The sequence below is a fragment of the Ochlerotatus camptorhynchus genome, unplaced genomic scaffold (assembly GCF_037179485.1).
Source record: "Ochlerotatus camptorhynchus isolate MF236.1 unplaced genomic scaffold, CSIRO-AGI_Acam_v1.1 ptg000324l, whole genome shotgun sequence".
In the NCBI taxonomy this organism is placed as follows: Eukaryota; Metazoa; Arthropoda; class Insecta; order Diptera; family Culicidae; genus Ochlerotatus; species Ochlerotatus camptorhynchus.
In genome coordinates this window covers 6272545-6289976 of record NW_027040812.1, presented here as the reverse complement: position 1 = coordinate 6289976, position 17432 = coordinate 6272545, and the positions used below count along the sequence as shown (strand labels likewise).

Sequence of the window (17432 nt, the reverse complement as noted above, 5' to 3'; positions counted from 1 at the left end):
CCAAAAACTGCAGGTGGGGATAACCAACAGATTTGCCACCATCCAACAACAGCGAAGACGAGTGGCGGTTGGTGTTCTACATCGTCGTCGAAATCTACATAATAGGAACCCTTGTCTACTGGTTTCGGGCCACCGGTGAACTACAACCCGGGGCACTTGAAGTTACAGAAGAGCAATGTAAGCCCTCCAATGAATCTGGTTTCAACAACAACTCAGTAGAAATTAAACTCTCAATTTTAATAAACATTCCAAATCCTTTGAACATCAAAAATAAACACCTTCACACCTGTTCGTTCAACATTAATATGTCTCCCAGCCTCAATAGCCATCGAACAATCAAGCCAAGCCACGAAAATGTCATTCATTTAAATCTATCACCCAGTTCCACGCTCCTAACGGTGGGCTGCAGTCGGGCAATGTTGGCTTCTGGGCTGTTCAGCTGGCAGTAATCTTGAAACTGACGTTGCAAATCACAGTTCATTTGCAGCAGCTTGTCCCGTTCCTCCCGCAGCAGCAAGTTTATCGCCTTCCCACGGTTGATTTTGTCAAAGAAAAACGCATATTCAGGTGAACTGTCAGCCGTATTACCTTGTGCAATTCGGTCCTTGAAATACTTTAGGTCGTCCTCACACTCGTACTTGGAACAAGTTTGCGCTAGACTCAGAATTGAGTTTCCCCTTTCCAGCAGGTTGGACAGATACTTTTCCGTGTTAAATGCTTCATATGACATTTTCTTCATTCGATTCATGTGGTGAACATCCAAGTGGAAAATCTTCCTCTTGAGAGTATCTATTTCCTCCAACATATTCCGTTTGATTAATCTTTTGGCGATAACCTTCCGAGCACCAGCGATTTCCACCGTTGTAATTTTCTTATGCAAATGGTTGATGCGCAAATTTAGCTCTCTGATCTTGGCACGATTGGATTGGATGATCATCTGGGATCTTTTGTGCTTATCGTTCAAGTTGTGATGCGCTATTCCCTTTTCCGGATCCATAATCATGGTGAAGTAGTCGTTCAGCACGGACATGATTTCATTGTGCACTAGCTTCGTTTGATGTAGTTTGCGGTCATGCATACGGCATCGTTTCTCAATGAGCTGGAATCGATGTTGAGAATTTAAAATTTAAGATCCAACTTACTTATATTGGAAAATACATACCTCATTGACGTTTTCGTCGGTCGTCTTCAGGAAGGCAACTCGATCATCAATCAATCCCTGTTTCATGGCCTCGTCCAGTGATATCAATGCACCTTCCATCTGTTGCAGGCATTCGCTGGCTTGACTCTGGTGAATGATTTTGAGTAATTAGCACTAGAATCTTTGAAGCTCTTTCCCTACACTTACGTCTTTCAAATCAATATCATGTCGAAATTTGGTTAATTGTAATTTGTAATCTGCTTGGTACTGTTTGGATAAGTTGGTGACAAAGTATTGATGAATTTCTGAAACGAGAGGATCAACATGTAGAGGTTTTAAGATTTTAATCATTCCGATTTACATTCGGCGATAAAAAAATACGATGGCAAAGGTTAGGGTCTTCCACCTCAAATGGTGGAACAAATTGTTCTACAAGTAGTAGACGGGGAAGTCTACAAATAGTAGACGAAATACGCGTATCTGTCAAAAGATAAGCAATTTTAACGGATGTAAAAGGAAATAAATCAACACAGTCAAAAAGCTCTTCATACATACTTTTCATAACATATACACATATGTTGCTTATGTAAGGTCAATACTTGAATATTATAGCGTAGTTTGGTCATCTTTTTCATTTTCAGTCAAGCACGAAGAAAGAATAGAATCAGTACAAAAGCAATTTTATTGTTTGCACTTCGAAAATAAAGCTGGACAAGATATCCTCTTGCATCATTTGAAGCCCGCTGCATGTCCATCAGCATCCAAACATGAAAAGAGAACCGTGGTCTAATTTGTAAACGATATCGTTTCGCATCGCATTGATTCAATGACAGTTTTATTGAATTTAATTTTTACATACCTTCCCGGCAACTATCCAAGTAACAATTCAAGCTGAATTGTAAGAACAAAGGTTGATTATTGGTTGATTTAAGGTTTACGAAGCTGATTAACACCAGGTTGAATATACAGTTGATTAGTAGTGCATGAAGCGAATTGTATCCCCATAATTCAACCTCAGTAAGTTAGCTGATATAAAGACTGAACAAGACTTATTTAAGCTTAATACTACTCCATAAACCAGCAATACGCTACAAATATTCTGATAGCTTGATAGAATAATATGAATTTATTGCACTTTATTGTTAAATGTCGTCAGTTGCATTTCCGACATTTTAGTTATTCTAAATTCACTGCCTACCTTTCTAATCCCAAGCAGCACCAGCAGTAGAGACAATTGACAAGGAAGAGGAGCTTTTAAGAGTAGCTCCACCTAGAAGTGGACTGCGACGACGTCGGAAGTATTAACATTAGTATTCCTGTGTTTTGTCTGTTCAACACTTTATATTGCACTTAATTTTCATACCGCATTTCAAAAATAGAATTCAATAATAGCACTAAAATACCATCGAAATACATCGCGCACTTGTGTCCACATTGTGTTTACTGCACTTGAAATGAGAGGAATGTTTTACTGTCACAATTTATTGTTTATAATTCGGCATTGCTGTATAATACTCTTCTGGTTGCTATTATTCAACTTAATTTTGACGTGCTTCATGTTAATGATCATACCTTCTGTCTCAAATATGCTTATGTGGTCGAGTGGGTATAGTTGACGCCTGTGAATCAGCGACTGCCGGTTTTAATCCCGAAATGTTAAGGTAATTTTTAGGCATATAATAACAATATAAATATGTAAATCCAATTAGTCAGCAACATTCTAAAGCAGTCTCATAAAAAATATAAGATATGAAGTGGACTTCCATTATATTTTTTTAAATAAAAAATTAAGGCTGAACAATGGTTGGAAAAGACTGTTGGTTAATGCATTGAAAAGCTTATAATTTAGATTGTTGTTAAGCTTTGGGCTGATTAAAATCACCAGATTTAGATGTTTAAAAGCTGAACAAAGGTTAAAGTGGTCTATGTACAACAATTATTAAAACTAAGCCTGAATTAAAATCGTTGAAAGAACGCTTGTTAAGCATCAATTTGTTACCTGGGTATGAAATAGAAATATTGTTTCTACAAGCCACAATCGTACATACTTGGACCTCTGAATCAGATGATGGTAACTTACAATAAGCATACCAAAACTATTGACTTAACAATGACTGAAGCCAAATTGAAGCAATACTACAATTCTATTCCTTTATTATGAACATGCCAAAGTAATAGAATTTAAACAATACTCTAGTTTTTGGATACAATATTGCTTAGAATTAAGACATAAAATAAAATTACCATTGAATGAAAAGAATCTACTCATTTGCTTGTTGAAATATTATCTGTCCTCTCCGGATCCTATCCTTCGACAATGTACCCCTCTAACCTCGGGTAAGCCGCGAGTATTCGGCCCAACTCCTACTAGATAGAATTAAGTTAATTTTGTTACAAACAAATAACAACGAATTATTGGCTCCGTAAAGCTAAAGTGATTGAGCCATCCAAACAAACTAACTAGATAAAAAAAATGTTCTCCATAAAGAAGAGAACCTTCACTAAATTCCAAACTGAATTTGTTTTTAGTAAACCGATGAACCGTTGAAATGATCAACCATTCCAGTGCTGTCCACACCTGGTCCGATCGTCGAATCAGATGACTGACATCCCCTCAAAGTTAAATCACCAGTGTTTTGGGGGAGGGGGGTAATTTGCCGATCTTTCGACCGGAAATCCCGCCAATCGACACTGGTCAACAAAGACCTTTCCGACCAGGCTTCCAGTTTGTTTCGTCTAGCCGAACCATCATGCGGCATTGTGTTGGACACTGTTGGTGCTACGTATTTCTGCCGTCCAATCTACCAACCACTGGCAGTCGGTGGCCGCTCCTGCCAGCCTCTTAATTATAAATCATCATCTGCTGCGTATCGTCAACTACAGCCATCGTACGCCATCGAAGGTTCGTTTTAACCGACGACTAGGGGCGGTCTCCAGAGAGAACCCCGCTCCCATTCCAACCCACCTATGTATATCACCGGTTAAACAATTTTACAGCACCTCCTCGTCTCCCCTCATCTAACCCCTCTTTATTTATTTACCCAACCCTTCGTTGAAATGCCCTTGGAACCAAATAAAGCCTTGAGTGCCCACCTCCGGAATTTTAAGATCAGCCGACTATTTCCTTTCTGGGACCAACTGGTTCCGCGTTCAAAAGTAGTTTCAGAATTTATTTTATTTAAGTGAAGCTAATAATCAAATACTCCAAAAATAAGCTATTTTCAATGTGCTTTAAATGCTGTTAGTGTCTCTAATCACTATGCTTATAAATCACTGCTCAACTTACCCAAGTAACAGTCCACTAAACGCTTCAGCCGTTGAAGATGCCTCGAATAAATGTCTTCCATTTCATCCCGATCTCCGAAAAGTCTTTCTATGTAGAAGTTTTTCCGATCCCAAATCAGCTGAATATTCTGCTTGATCTGCAGCATTTCCTCCAGAAGATCTTCACATTTCATATCTGCGCACATCTGCTCCCAATCTTGGCAAACCCGTTTCTCAGTTTCCAAGGAAAATTGCTGCTCTCGTTTCAAATGATCCTGGGAAAAAATGACGAACGTCATTTAGCTCTGACGACGATCCAAATGCAGTAAATTACAATAATGCATTTCTTCTTCAGCGTTTCGGCTGCCACCTTCCTAGATTTCTGCTTCTCAAGCCTACGAAACTTCATCTCCAACTTTTTCAATTCTTCGGGGGCTTTTTCCGGTTCCATACTTTCAACGCTCTTTAACATAGTAACTGCTTTTCACTAAATGCGATCGTTGTGTCAGACGTCAATGACTGCTAACTTGATCGGTTTTCAAAAAGGTTCGCTCTCGCCCAGTTTTTGATGAGTTTGCGTAATTTATAAATGTTTCAACTCGATTGGAAATGGAGAATCGTTTGAACGTTTAGGCAGGACTTGGATGCAAGCATTTTTTTTATCTGATAGTGTTACGATCAAAATTTGGTCGACTTAAACTTGACGCATTTATTTTAATCGAGCATTTAAAATATGAACACCCCTGATTTTGTGGATGGGTGCCTGCAGAATGATGCCACTATTTTTTTGTTAGCATTTGCTCTTCAGACAACGGCGCCGGTGGTGTAGTGGTAAGCGTGATTGCCTCTCACCCCAGAAGGCCTGGGTTCAATCCTAGTCGGCGCCACCGGGATGTTCTGAGGCATAACATCTCTGATCACGCCTTCCTTCGGATGGGAAGTAAAGCCGTTGGTCCCCGGTTCATGAGTTGATGGGTCGATAGGTAGGGTCCAGGTGTGGGAGCTGCCTTCCTGGCACGTCGGTAGCATTGGTGCTCAGCACGGAAAACAAGATCGACGGAAAAAACAAACCAAAGGAAAAAAAAAAAAAAATTGCTCTTCAGTTATAAAAAATGTTAGCAGACTACAAAATAAAACAGCTGGCACTGCAAAACATGGCTGGTACCTCTATTTATGCATTTAGATTAACATCCGAAGTCCCTTATTTTTACATATTCTGCACAAAAGACACTTTCTGTCCCACCATTCATAAACAAATGGCGGGAAATCCTGTTAGAGATGGGGCTTTGCAATTATGTTTGTGCGGAATATCTTAATAAGGAAGGACTTAGGATGTTTTTTTTTTGCAGAATATGTAAAAAAGGAGGAACTTTGGATATCAATCTCAATGCATTTATAGAGGTACCATACATGTTATATAGTACATTCCCTAGTAGCACGCTTATCACAAACCGGTTGTGGCAACTTCTATACAACTTATGTCAGTCATAAATAAGTTACTGCAACTTACTGTGACGGAAATGTGCTACTCGGGCTGTACTCTGTGAACAATTGACTGGGGATCGAATTCTTCCCGGAGAAAACTGAGATGGTTGTTTTTTTTCTTTTTCTAGCAAGCATTATTTATTACAATGAATGTTAGTTCCATTTTCTATCATCCTCTGTTCATGAACATCGCAGCGAATGTTAGAAGTTGACCTTACAGGCGATGTAATGGTTTTTTGTCTTTATTATTTCGTATTCTAAAGGGTGATACGGTCAAAATTTGGTCAAGGGAAAACGCATGTAAATCGGTGAAATCGTTTAATTAAAAAATCAAATTAAATTTCTATTTCAAGTTCAATTAGTATAAAATTCAGGAAAAATATTGAGTTAGGCTTCCGCATTTCCAAATTTGAATTTCCGGGCCTTACGCTTGACCCCTGCCATCAGATTTTGTACAGCCACCTTGTCCACCTTCTTCGCCGCAGAAAGCCAGTTTGCCTTGAACTGCTGCTCGCCCTTAGCAGTTTTTTTTTGGTCTTCTTTAGGTTCCGCTTGACAATAGCCCAGTATTTCTCAATTGGGCGGAGCTCTGGCGTGTTGGGAGGGTTCTTGTCCTTGGGAACCACCTGCACGTTGTTGGCGGCGTACCACTCCATGGCCTTTTTACCGTAATGGCAAGATGCCAAATCCGGCCAAAACAGTACGGAACAACCGTGTTTCTTCAGGAAAGGCAGCAGACGTTTATTCAAACACTCTTTCACGTACATTTCTTGGTTGACAGTCCCGGAAGCTATGAAAATGCTGCTTTTCAAGCCACAGGTACAGATGGCTTGCCAAACCAGATATTTCTTTGCGAACTTTGACAGTTTCATGTGCTTGAAAACATCTGCTACCTTTCCCCTTCCTTTTGCCGTATAAAACTCCTGTCCCGGAAGCTGCTTGTAGTCGGCTTTGACGTAGGTTTCGTCGTCCATTACCACGCAGTCAAACTTCGTCAGCATCGTCGTGTACAGCCTCCGGGATCGCGCTTTGGCCGTCGTATTTTGTTTATCATCGCGATTTGGAGTCACTACCTTCTTGTAAGTCGATAGTCCGGCTCGTTTTTTGGCTCGATGCACGGTTGTAGACGATACACCCAGCTTATTTGCGGCATCTCGGAGAGAGAGGTTAGGGTTTCGGTTGAAACTACCGGCAACTCTCTTTGTCGTCTCAGCGGCTTCCGGTTTTCGATTTCCCCCGATCCAGACTTGCTGGCTGTCGACAAACGTTCCCCAAACACTTTAATTACATTTGTAACGGTTGATTTTGCAACTTTTAGCAATTTTGCCAACTTTACGTGCGAGTAGCTCGGATTTTCGCGATGCGCGAGCAAAATTTTGATACGCTGCTCTTCTTGCTTGGACGGCATTTTGACAACTGAAGAGTGAATTCCAAAATCAAAATAGGAGCAACATTCTACACATACACACCTTCAAAATGAGGGGTGTTCAGGTTTTTTAAATGCAAAATTGAAAGAAATACGTCAAGTTGATATTGACCAAATTTTGACCGTATCACCCTTTATCTACGCTTTTGACTATACCAGTAAGCTTTTTATCTATAACATTGTAGAACGACGCACACACTTGCCTCGAATCTCTCCAACAGAAAAAGCATACGAAGTCGAGTATGAGAGGAAATGATCGCTTCTTATTGGCTTTTCGGCTATTTATATTCAGAAGCATGGAGAGAGCAGTGGAGAAAGCACAGGTCTGAAACTCGCAACAATCGGTGTTCAAGTCCCTCAATAGTCTGGTAGCCTTTTTTGACATGATTCATTTCACTCACTAATACCAACCGGGTTCCCGTAACGTGGGTAAGATAAGATAGATCACCTTTCCGTGGTACGCTACGGGATGTAAGATCTACCACCGATTCCTAGTCTTGAACACTTCAAACTAGGGGAACAGGATTTTTCAGTAATCAAAGGAACACATCTTAGTCCTTGTTACTTTCTATGCCTTGTTGATAGTGATAAGTCCTCGGGTTGCCTGGACCAAGGATGATCTTGAAACAAGGGAAAAAATGAGTTAGTTAGTCTTCACCTATGCGATTCCTAATATTCTATTCGTTGTTCCCTAGTTTGAAGTGGTTAAGACTAGGGTTCTGATGCATGGTCATTACCGGTGTCATAGCTTATTTTTGTTGCTAAGGAATCCAATTTTGACTGACAAAGGGGCGCGCCTTTGGAGGGTGTTCCAACACTCCGAAGGGTATAAATAGCGGGACCTTTCAATTAGAATCGATTCCTTGCGATGAAAGCAAGAATGACAACTGTATCCAAACCGAATACTTCATAATTTCTCAATAGTGATGGAGTAATACGACATGCACTAAACTAAGGACTAGGGATATACTACAATAGTTCAAATTACCGGTGGCAGTGGTGTTATGTCACAAACAGAGGAAAAAATACCAACCGGTGGAAACTAACGATTTTAAATTGATTCTAATTGAAATTCTAGTACTACGCAATGTTTGTTTTGATTCGCTATGAAAGTTTGACAGATAAAATAAGGGGTTCGTGGATTTTCCTATGTTTCGAGGGGTGCATCGATTAGCTTGGGACCGAAGATAGTAAGAACTGAGCCAAAAAGTTGAGCTCGTTTCTTTGGGACCTGCTAGTCTTAGAGTTACCTCTATGCTAATACACTCAAAATTCTTCTTTTTTCCATATTCTTGTTTTGGACCACAGCTAGGTAAATCGCATCCTCGGTTTATGCGGTCTCCACTAACATCCTCTAATGATGAATCCCACATAATTGTAAGCGAATCTTACATCCCCCGGTTGGGTGTGTTTTAGAGTACGGTATACATTTTGAAGCTGCTACGGATTTAGTACCGTTGTCTCCATTCTCAAGGTATTTACGGGCGTACTTCCCATAACAGATTGTCTCGCTGAGCTGCATTTCCGGTTTCTCATCCATTGCAAAGTCATGAACACATGACGCTGGAGGTTGGGCCATCTTCGATCAACTCCAATCGTGCTTGCATCCAAGACTTCTACAGTTCCTCTTCACGGGAACAAATCCGATTCCATTTTCATGAATAAAAAATCATGACATTAAAAAAACTTGCCATCCCATGAAATCATTACAATGATTCATGATTTCTTGAAGGAAATTCTAGACTAACATTTGAAAAGGGCGTAACTCCAAAATGACCATATCGAGAAAATCGCTTCCGAATTTTGATGACCTAAAAATTAATCATATTTCACGACTTTCAAATTTCTGGATGATTTTATGAGCTTGACATATAGTTAATATTGTAATCTATCATCATGCATCACTAGAAACTTAATAAAACATTATACGCCTTGATAATTTCATACATGTTGTTACCCACCGGATCTTCCATCCTTTGAACTGCCAACACTGGTGATACGCCGTGGAAATACACCCTCGGGATTTTTTGTTTGTTGTTCCGCCTTGGTTCTTCGTTCGCAAATTTTGTGAGAGTGGAATTACGCCCGGAGATTTTTTGTTGTCTTCTTTTTGTTCGTTGTTTACGCGTAAAATATCAATCGGATGCATTTCAAATGAATAGGGCGTGACTAGATACTACAGAATCAGTACGTTTGGCATATTAAAACAATTTAATTCGTAGTTCTGGTGCAAGGCGTCACAACTAGATGCATCATAGAGTTGAAAGTTGGAAATACGCCATGTAAGAAGAAACGTTTGGATGATTTGAAGTGATATTTTCTTCTACTTTTTCGTGTTTATCGAGTAGTTTGTGAACTGTTCTGGCAAAATGTGGCAAAATAGGGTTTGTTTACATTTTGGAGTTACGCCCTTTTCAAATGTTAGTCTAGAATTCTTGATTTCATAATGCAGCGGAATTATGACCGCTAAAAGCGTTACACGTACCTGCCAAACCGTGTTCAACCGCTTTACATAGGTAGCTCTTATACGCCTTTTGCCTTCCGTCCTCTACAAGTACTGATAGTCTAGTAGTCAAAGTATAAGTTTAATCATCCCGAGGTTCTTGGTTCGAATCCAGTCTGTTGCTTTATTATTATTTTTTACATTTTTGGTTTAAAATCTAAACGTTAAATTCTTGAATTTAGTTCATGATTTCAACTTGGATGATTCATGATTTCGGGAATATTGGCTGTGTTACGCAAAAATAACTCATGACATCAGGAATAATGTTTTTATTATTATTATTATTTTTTTTTTATTATTATTTAATTTTATTCATCGGACTATTGTCTACATGAAACAACCTTAAAGCTAAAACAATTCAAGTGTTTCTAATCCGTGCCAAAAAGCGAGATGAAGATTCCCCAAATTCGAATAATTCTTCGGCAACCGTAAACGTACGCATCATAGTTGTTAGTGGTTCGTTGTAACCGAACGCCGTTCGATGGTACCGCGGTTGGAAAAGGGTACCACTTCGTAATGTTCTCGGTGGTACTCGGATATCCAACAGCGAGAGAAGCCTCGAGCAGTCGACCTCACCATTCAATAGCTTGGCAGCAAAAACTGCTTGCTGATTTTTCCGTTACGGCGGGAGATTTTGCGGATCACGCCATGGTAGATTACGTAATGCTATCCTGATAAACTTGCGCTGAACACTTTCGTTCCTCAAGCTCCAAGTCAACTGATGAGGAAACCAGACCAAGGAGGCATTTTCCAGGATTGGTCGCACAAGTGAGCAATAGAGAGCTTTCAGGCAGTGTGGGTCAATGAAGTCCTTCGATATTTTCGACACAAAACCTAGCTGGCGATTCGCCTTTGTGATCAGAGCAGAGCGGTGGAGGTTGAACGTCAACTTATGGTCCAGTAGAACACCAAGATCGCTGAACTGGTCGGTTCTTTGAAGAACCACACCGTTGATGGCATAGTCAAAAACAATCGGCTGCCTGATGCGGTAATACGACATTACCATACATTTAGGAATGCTGAGGATAAGCTTATTCCGACGACACCAATCAACGAACAGATCCAGTACCGATTGAAGACGAATGCAATCCTCAGCAGTTCGCACCACGAAGTACAGCTTTAGGTCATCGGCATACGCAAGCTTACAGCCATCTCCAAGTAGAAGAAGTGCGTCGTTGATGTACAACACAAACAGCAACGGGCCAAGATTGCTACCCTGTGGTACACCTGACGAGTTCGTGAAATACGAGGAAGTACTGGAATCGAGTTTCACTCGCAGAGACCTGTCAGTCAAGTAGGAGCACAACCACGAAGTCAAACGGTCCGACGCACCGAGTTTGGATAGCTTTGCCAACATAATGTCATGGTTGATCGTATCAAACGCTGCTTTTAGATCAGTGTAGATTACGTTTATTTGTGCCCCATTCTCCAGTTGCTCAAAACATGTCGTGGTAAAATCTAGAAGATTTGTGGTAACCGATCGTCCAGGCATGAAGCCATGTTGGTCACTAGAGATATAGCATTTGGTGTGCTCAAGAATGAAACCACTCACAATTATCTCAAACAGTTTTGATGCTGCAGAGAGATTAGTAATTCCTCTGTAGTTTTTAACGTCACGTTTATCTCCTTTCTTGTGTACCGGAACCATAAATGACTCTTTCCAGATTGCAGGAAATTTCGACTCTACAAAAGATTTGTTGAAGATTCTGCAAAGCGGTTCAACAAGCGCTCCAATGGTACGACAATACACTGCAGAAGGAATGCCATCTGGTCCAGGCGAGAAGGTACATTTCATTTTCTTGGCGGCATTAGTTACCATAACGGGCGTTATTTCAAAAGTGTTTATGTCAACAAGGTTTGAAGGCACATCCGAAACAGCCTAGACAAGTTCAGTCGAGGTGATGGATTCTGCGGCAAAAACCGACGAAAAATGAGCAGCAAAAAGCTCACATTTCTCCCCGCCTATCGACGATTCAACGTCATTGAAAAAAACGCTTGCAGGCATTGTTGAATTTTTCCTCTTCGAGTTTACATAGCTCCAAAAGCTCTTGGGGTTTCGCCTTAAATTAGTTTGCACTCGTAAAACGTACGATTTGTAGAGCGAAGAGTTTAGATTACGGTACTCGTTACACGCCAAGTGAAAACTACGCTTATTTGCCAGGGAACGGTATCGCCGAAGTCTACGTTGCGAAGCATTTCTTTTTCGTTTTAGTTTTCGTAGCAAAGCGGTGCTCCACGCAGGAGAAACAGCAGGCCGACGAATCGGTACGTTTGTATCCATCCAATTATTTAGCACAGCACACAACGTTGCAGCCATTTCATCAGCATTCAGTCCATCGAAAAGAAGATCCCAGTCAGTGACGGAAAGGAAGTCCATTAGAACATCGAAATCAATTTTGCTATAGTCTAACGCAAGCTCATCACTCGCATTCAGCAGCAGTGCACCGTCATCAACTAGAGATGGTAAGCAGACGACTAGTGGCGGATGATGAAGATCAACTGGCAAGAGTGGTGAAACAGATCTCGATATTTCCACAGGAAAGTCCGTATGGCAAAAGAACAAATCCAGGATGCGTCCTAAGTGGTTGCGCTCAAGATTTCTCTGATGCAGGTTGTGGAAATCCATGCCATCAATCAAGAATGAGCTAGCAACTGGTAAAGGAACAGAGTTCACAGGTCGAATCTCGCCATCAGCCCAACTCCAGGATATTCAAGGTTGATTGTAGTCACCGCATACCAGCAAGCAATCGCTGTCAGAGCCACTGTTACAAAGCTCTTGGATCGATTCAATATGCCCATTCAAAACGCTGAGATCCTTGCTCTTGTCTGGAGGAACGTAAATTGCACACAGCAATAGTCGCTTGGATCCAATCCTCGTCGATACACACACTTGTTCTATCGTTTCTCCGCTCATTGCAACGACACTGCTACTGATGAAACGATGATGTACGGCAATTATAACCCCTCCGAAACGAGATTTGCTGCTGTTTATATGGCTTCGGTCACATCGGTACACATTGTAGTTGCTTCCGAAAAGCTGCGTCGAATTGATAGCCTCGTTAAGCCCCGTCTCGATTAAAATGATGACGTCAAAATTGCACTCCAGGACGTTGCAGTAAAAGTCGTCGATCTTGGTGCGCAGTCCACGTACGTTTTGGAAATAAACCCATAAACGACTAGCGTCACGGGTCGTGTTCTGCAACATGGAAATATTTGGCGCGGGAATATTTGGTGAATGGTACAGATACTCACCTCTGATGGAAACCCTAGGGTTTCCACCGTCCACAGAATGTCGCAAAGAATCATTATTGATAATGGTGCTAACCCTAGGGTTTCCACCGTGCACATGATAGAGCCTTAAGTATTTGTCAGTGGATTGCCGTTGGATCCAGACTGGTTTTTTGAGTAGTCGGTGAATTCACGGAATAATATCCCAGCAGGCCACGTAGAAGCGTCGAGAGCTAGTTCTTTCAGCGATGGATCCAAGCCAACTTTGAAGGAAATGAAAGTCAGCTTCGTCATATCCACTTCCTTGGGAACAAGACGCACGACGTCAGCAGGTGTTGTTAGATCCAAGCAGCGAGAAGTAATTTTTTGAATGTCCTCAGCAGTTATTAACGGGTGTAATCCGGACAGGTAGAGCCAGAACTTTGGAGGGGAGATCGGTGGTGTTAGACACGGTACAGACAAGTCACTGAGATCAATTGCATTGGTCCCACGCACAGAAGAAGTGCCAATCGGTCCACCTTCATTACCACGATGACGTTTAACACCAAGTCTGGGCCAGGCATTTCCCTTCCTTGATCGATTCGATGGTCGCTCAGCAGAAATATCCATGGAAATGCACTTGTCAACTTTATCACTCAGCGATTCCACCAAGTTGAACAGTTGTTGAACCTGAGCCGGTAAGCCATCAGGTGACGGAGTCGTATCGTGTGTGAGCTCATCAGTAAAATACTGTTTCACACTTCTGCCATTCATTTTATCCCGGCAATTTGAACAAACGAATACAGCCTTGCCTTGCGAGAATAGGTCTTTGCTCGCACGACTGAGGTTGAAACCACAACATTGCATGCTGATGTGGAAGTAAGCCTCACAAAAGCCGCAGCGCAACGGCTCGATTTCGTTGATTTCCAACTGGCATTCTCCGCATTGTTTTTTCTCCATCCTTACAGCGAACAAAACAAAACTCAGTGAACAGCAACAAATGATAGCGTTAGCCCGAATACAGGAATGTGGTTGAAAATTAAATCCTTCGGAATCGTCCAAAACAGCAAATTCACAAATCAACTCCACAATTTAGCGATGAAAGCAGGTCCAGATAATACGTCAACGTTGAAAAAACGATTAAGAACTACAGTCAAACGAATTAAAAATAACTTTTAGCGGACACAATGTTAACGCGAATGTAGCACAGAATGGAAGCGTTGTTATGTGTTATGTGTTTATAACATGGAAACACGCTATGTTCATGAAATCATGAGTAAATTTTCTCATTTCGGAGATTGAATTTGTTCCCGTGTGCACATTTCGATCTGATAATGAAACATGAAATTCATGGAATACCAGATCCTCATCGTTTCATGGTTGATCCCTCAGTCAAGAGAACAGATTTTTCACAGATTGGGCAACTGCATCCACTGGTTTTGGAATATTCAATGAAATTCATAGCGCTTCCTATAAACTTCAGAAACCCTGCTGAGTTTACGTTGCGGAGCTAGCAGCTATATCATACGCGTTAGGGCAAATTGTCTCACTTTCCCCTGACCATTACTTCATTTACACGGACAATATAAGCTCACTGGAGGCTATTGGTTCAATGAGGTCCATGAACCACTCGTCGTATTTCTTGTTTGGAATACGATCTACGCTGAGTGCTATATATAATCTCTCCTACACTATCACCTTGGTTTGGGCCTCTTCTCATTACTCTATTCCGGGTAGCGCGAAAGCGAACTCGCTGGCTAAGGTGGGCGCTATCGAAGGTGATATTTTCGAGCGACAAATCGCCTTTAATTAATGTTTTTCAATTGCTCGCCAGCAAGTCCTCCTCAACTGGTAACCAAAGTGGAATGATGGTGATTTGTGAAGATGCTGATCCCACAGGTGTCGAACAAACCCTAATTTAAAGGGTTGGGCATGGACCGTGACTTTATCCGCGTCATGTCTAGGTTCATTTCCAATCAATTTTCGTAAAACTCACATCTCTATCGGATAGGGTTCTTAGACAGCAATCTATGCGCCTGTGGTTACCACGGCATCGAGCATATTGTTTGGTCTTGTACTTTATACTGCATTACCAGATCTGAGTTGTGTGAATAGAATATATGAAGTTGATTTACAATTTTATCATCAGATTCATTTGATAATTTAGGAGTCTTTAGTAGTTTAGTAGTCCTCCGCGTTAATTCACCGATGGAACGGTGACGGAGATTAAAACGACAATCCACCCACACGCACCTTGTGTCAAGTCCACGTATAACCTGTTTGTAGTCCTTATTGACGGCTCCGCAAAGCTAACGCAATTGAGCCTTGACAAATAAATGAATAATAAAAAACTGGATGGATTGATGGTTCCGCATCTTTCTATGTCTCAAATTATTAACGGAGACGTGAAAAAAAATCCAGCATAAAAAAAAGAACCTTTAAGAAACCAACTGTTGTAAAAAGCTTCCAAATTCAGCCACCGAGCGAGAGCGTTAAGATCATCAAAAGATTTCGTCCTGATCCGAACGCATCAATGTTTAATAGCAACATAGATTTTTTGACAATGTAAATTGCTCTTACCAATTTCTTCACGTCTCGGCTTGATCCATCCACTCACCGGGGTTGGGAAGAGTGTTTATTTATTGTTTGACCCCGGAACAGAACACCCTCAACAAACTTCTGAAATTCCTACAATATGCGCTTTCGACACATGCAGTCAGATATTTCTACAAATGTTATGGTTAAAGAAAGTAAAGTATTCTAATACTTAACTTTATTTCAAATAAGACTAAACAATACGTATTTCATTGCATATGTAAATTTATAACGCATTTACATAAACCAATGGTTATCGTATTCAGTTTTGAAAATGCCTTTTAAGTTTCTCTCCATGAACACCACAAATATAATCCACGAAAAAGTCAATTAGTTTTCCACAAATCCGACATTATCACCTGGCAGTTTCATTATTCCCCTGACAGTTCGGTATTTGACTGTTGATTGAAGTGTGGCCGGCGTGATTTACAGAAACGAGTAAAAAATCATCTCATATCTGAGCAAACAAAGAACCTTTCATGCATGAAGTCCTGCCCAAAACGAGCCCACTCCCATCTTGTTATCCTTTTTTTCCTCCCAAAAGACAACAGAACAACAAGCCACATTCAGGCACATTCGATGCCATTTCCACCATTCATTTTTCTTTTTTTTTTTACCTAAACAAGATCAGTTTGGCTTTTGTCATCGTGCTCCGCACGCAAATAGTGTGCGGATTAGGTATGGAATGAGCAGGGTTTGAGTCCGAGATTGTTCCAGCTGCTGGCTGCTGCCGTCAAAAGTCGAAAAGAAGACATGCATTTTTTCCGTATCTTCCAAGTCCCACGAGATCCGATCCGGGGTGGAAAGCAGAATCAGACCATGCATGAGTTCCAACGTGATGAGGTTATGCATACACGAAACGACCGCAAAATCCCTACTGCAAATAGGTTCGAAGCATCCAGTCAAACGAGACGGTCATCACGGGGGAAAAATATGGTTGCAGCTTTAGAAGTGAGCTAGTTTTCTGACTGAGGCGCAAACAATGTGTGAAAATGTAAGAAAAATCATAATCCGATCCGATACATGCAACCTTCCCACATCATCCAGGCGAGTGCAATGCATTGGTGGCGTTTGTTGTGTTGTGGCTGTGGCTGGCTTCGTCTCGATACGAGGAGAGCATTTTTTTTTTCTATACGCCGTTGTTGTGAGGTTTGATTGGATTGAGGCCCCTGGTGAAAAGTGTTCCGGCAGCCACCGGAGGCCACATGATCCAATCAGGATTGCATCAGCTGAGCCGGGTGAAAGGATACAAAAGCCACAGATTGATGAAAACGATATGGAATGGGATTGTTAGGAAAATTATTTTCCTTCGACAGAGAAATGAGCAAATTTGCCATTTTCGCTGCCTTCGTTTTCCATAAAAGTATAAGTTCTTGAAAAATGATGCTTCAGAGACTGAACATTGAATATCTAAATGAAAAATAAAACCCATTTGGGGTTTTCCGCGAGATTACCAACGTTAATAATAATTACGAACAGATTATGAATTTCAGAACTTGCCACCTGCTTCCAAAAGCAATCAAATTCACAGAAACAGGATTAGCTCAAATTAAAAGTAAATCTGAAACCACCATTAACTCGAACAAAAAAAAAAGTCCTCAACGAGTCAGCTGCTGCTCCATTAAACCTACTAATACTGCAATCATCTCCTTAAAAAAACCCGACCTGCCACACGCCACTTCATCCCTACGTCCCAAATAATATCGTACTTCCTCCAGTTCCGGTGCAACTTCCCCTACCTGTCAATCCACGTATAACACAATGTACCATCCCCGCAAATTAGCTGCTAATCTATATCTTTTACATAAATA

At 41.0% G+C, this 17432-nt stretch overlaps 1 protein-coding gene across 1 annotated transcript; it reads right to left on the bottom strand.

Annotated features, from left to right (window-relative positions):
* Positions 1 to 337: 337 nt before the first annotated feature.
* On the bottom strand, positions 338 to 4856 carry LOC135708009 (uncharacterized). Its single transcript, XM_065229945.1, has 5 exons — positions 4740 to 4856; positions 4428 to 4680; positions 1349 to 1446; positions 1163 to 1288; positions 338 to 1099 (listed from the first exon to the last, which is right to left on the bottom strand). The coding sequence occupies exons 1-5, from the start codon at positions 4854 to 4856 to the stop codon at positions 362 to 364; spliced, it is 1332 nt and encodes a 443-aa protein (XP_065086017.1). The 3' UTR covers positions 338 to 361.
* Positions 4857 to 17432: the final 12576 nt, after the last annotated feature.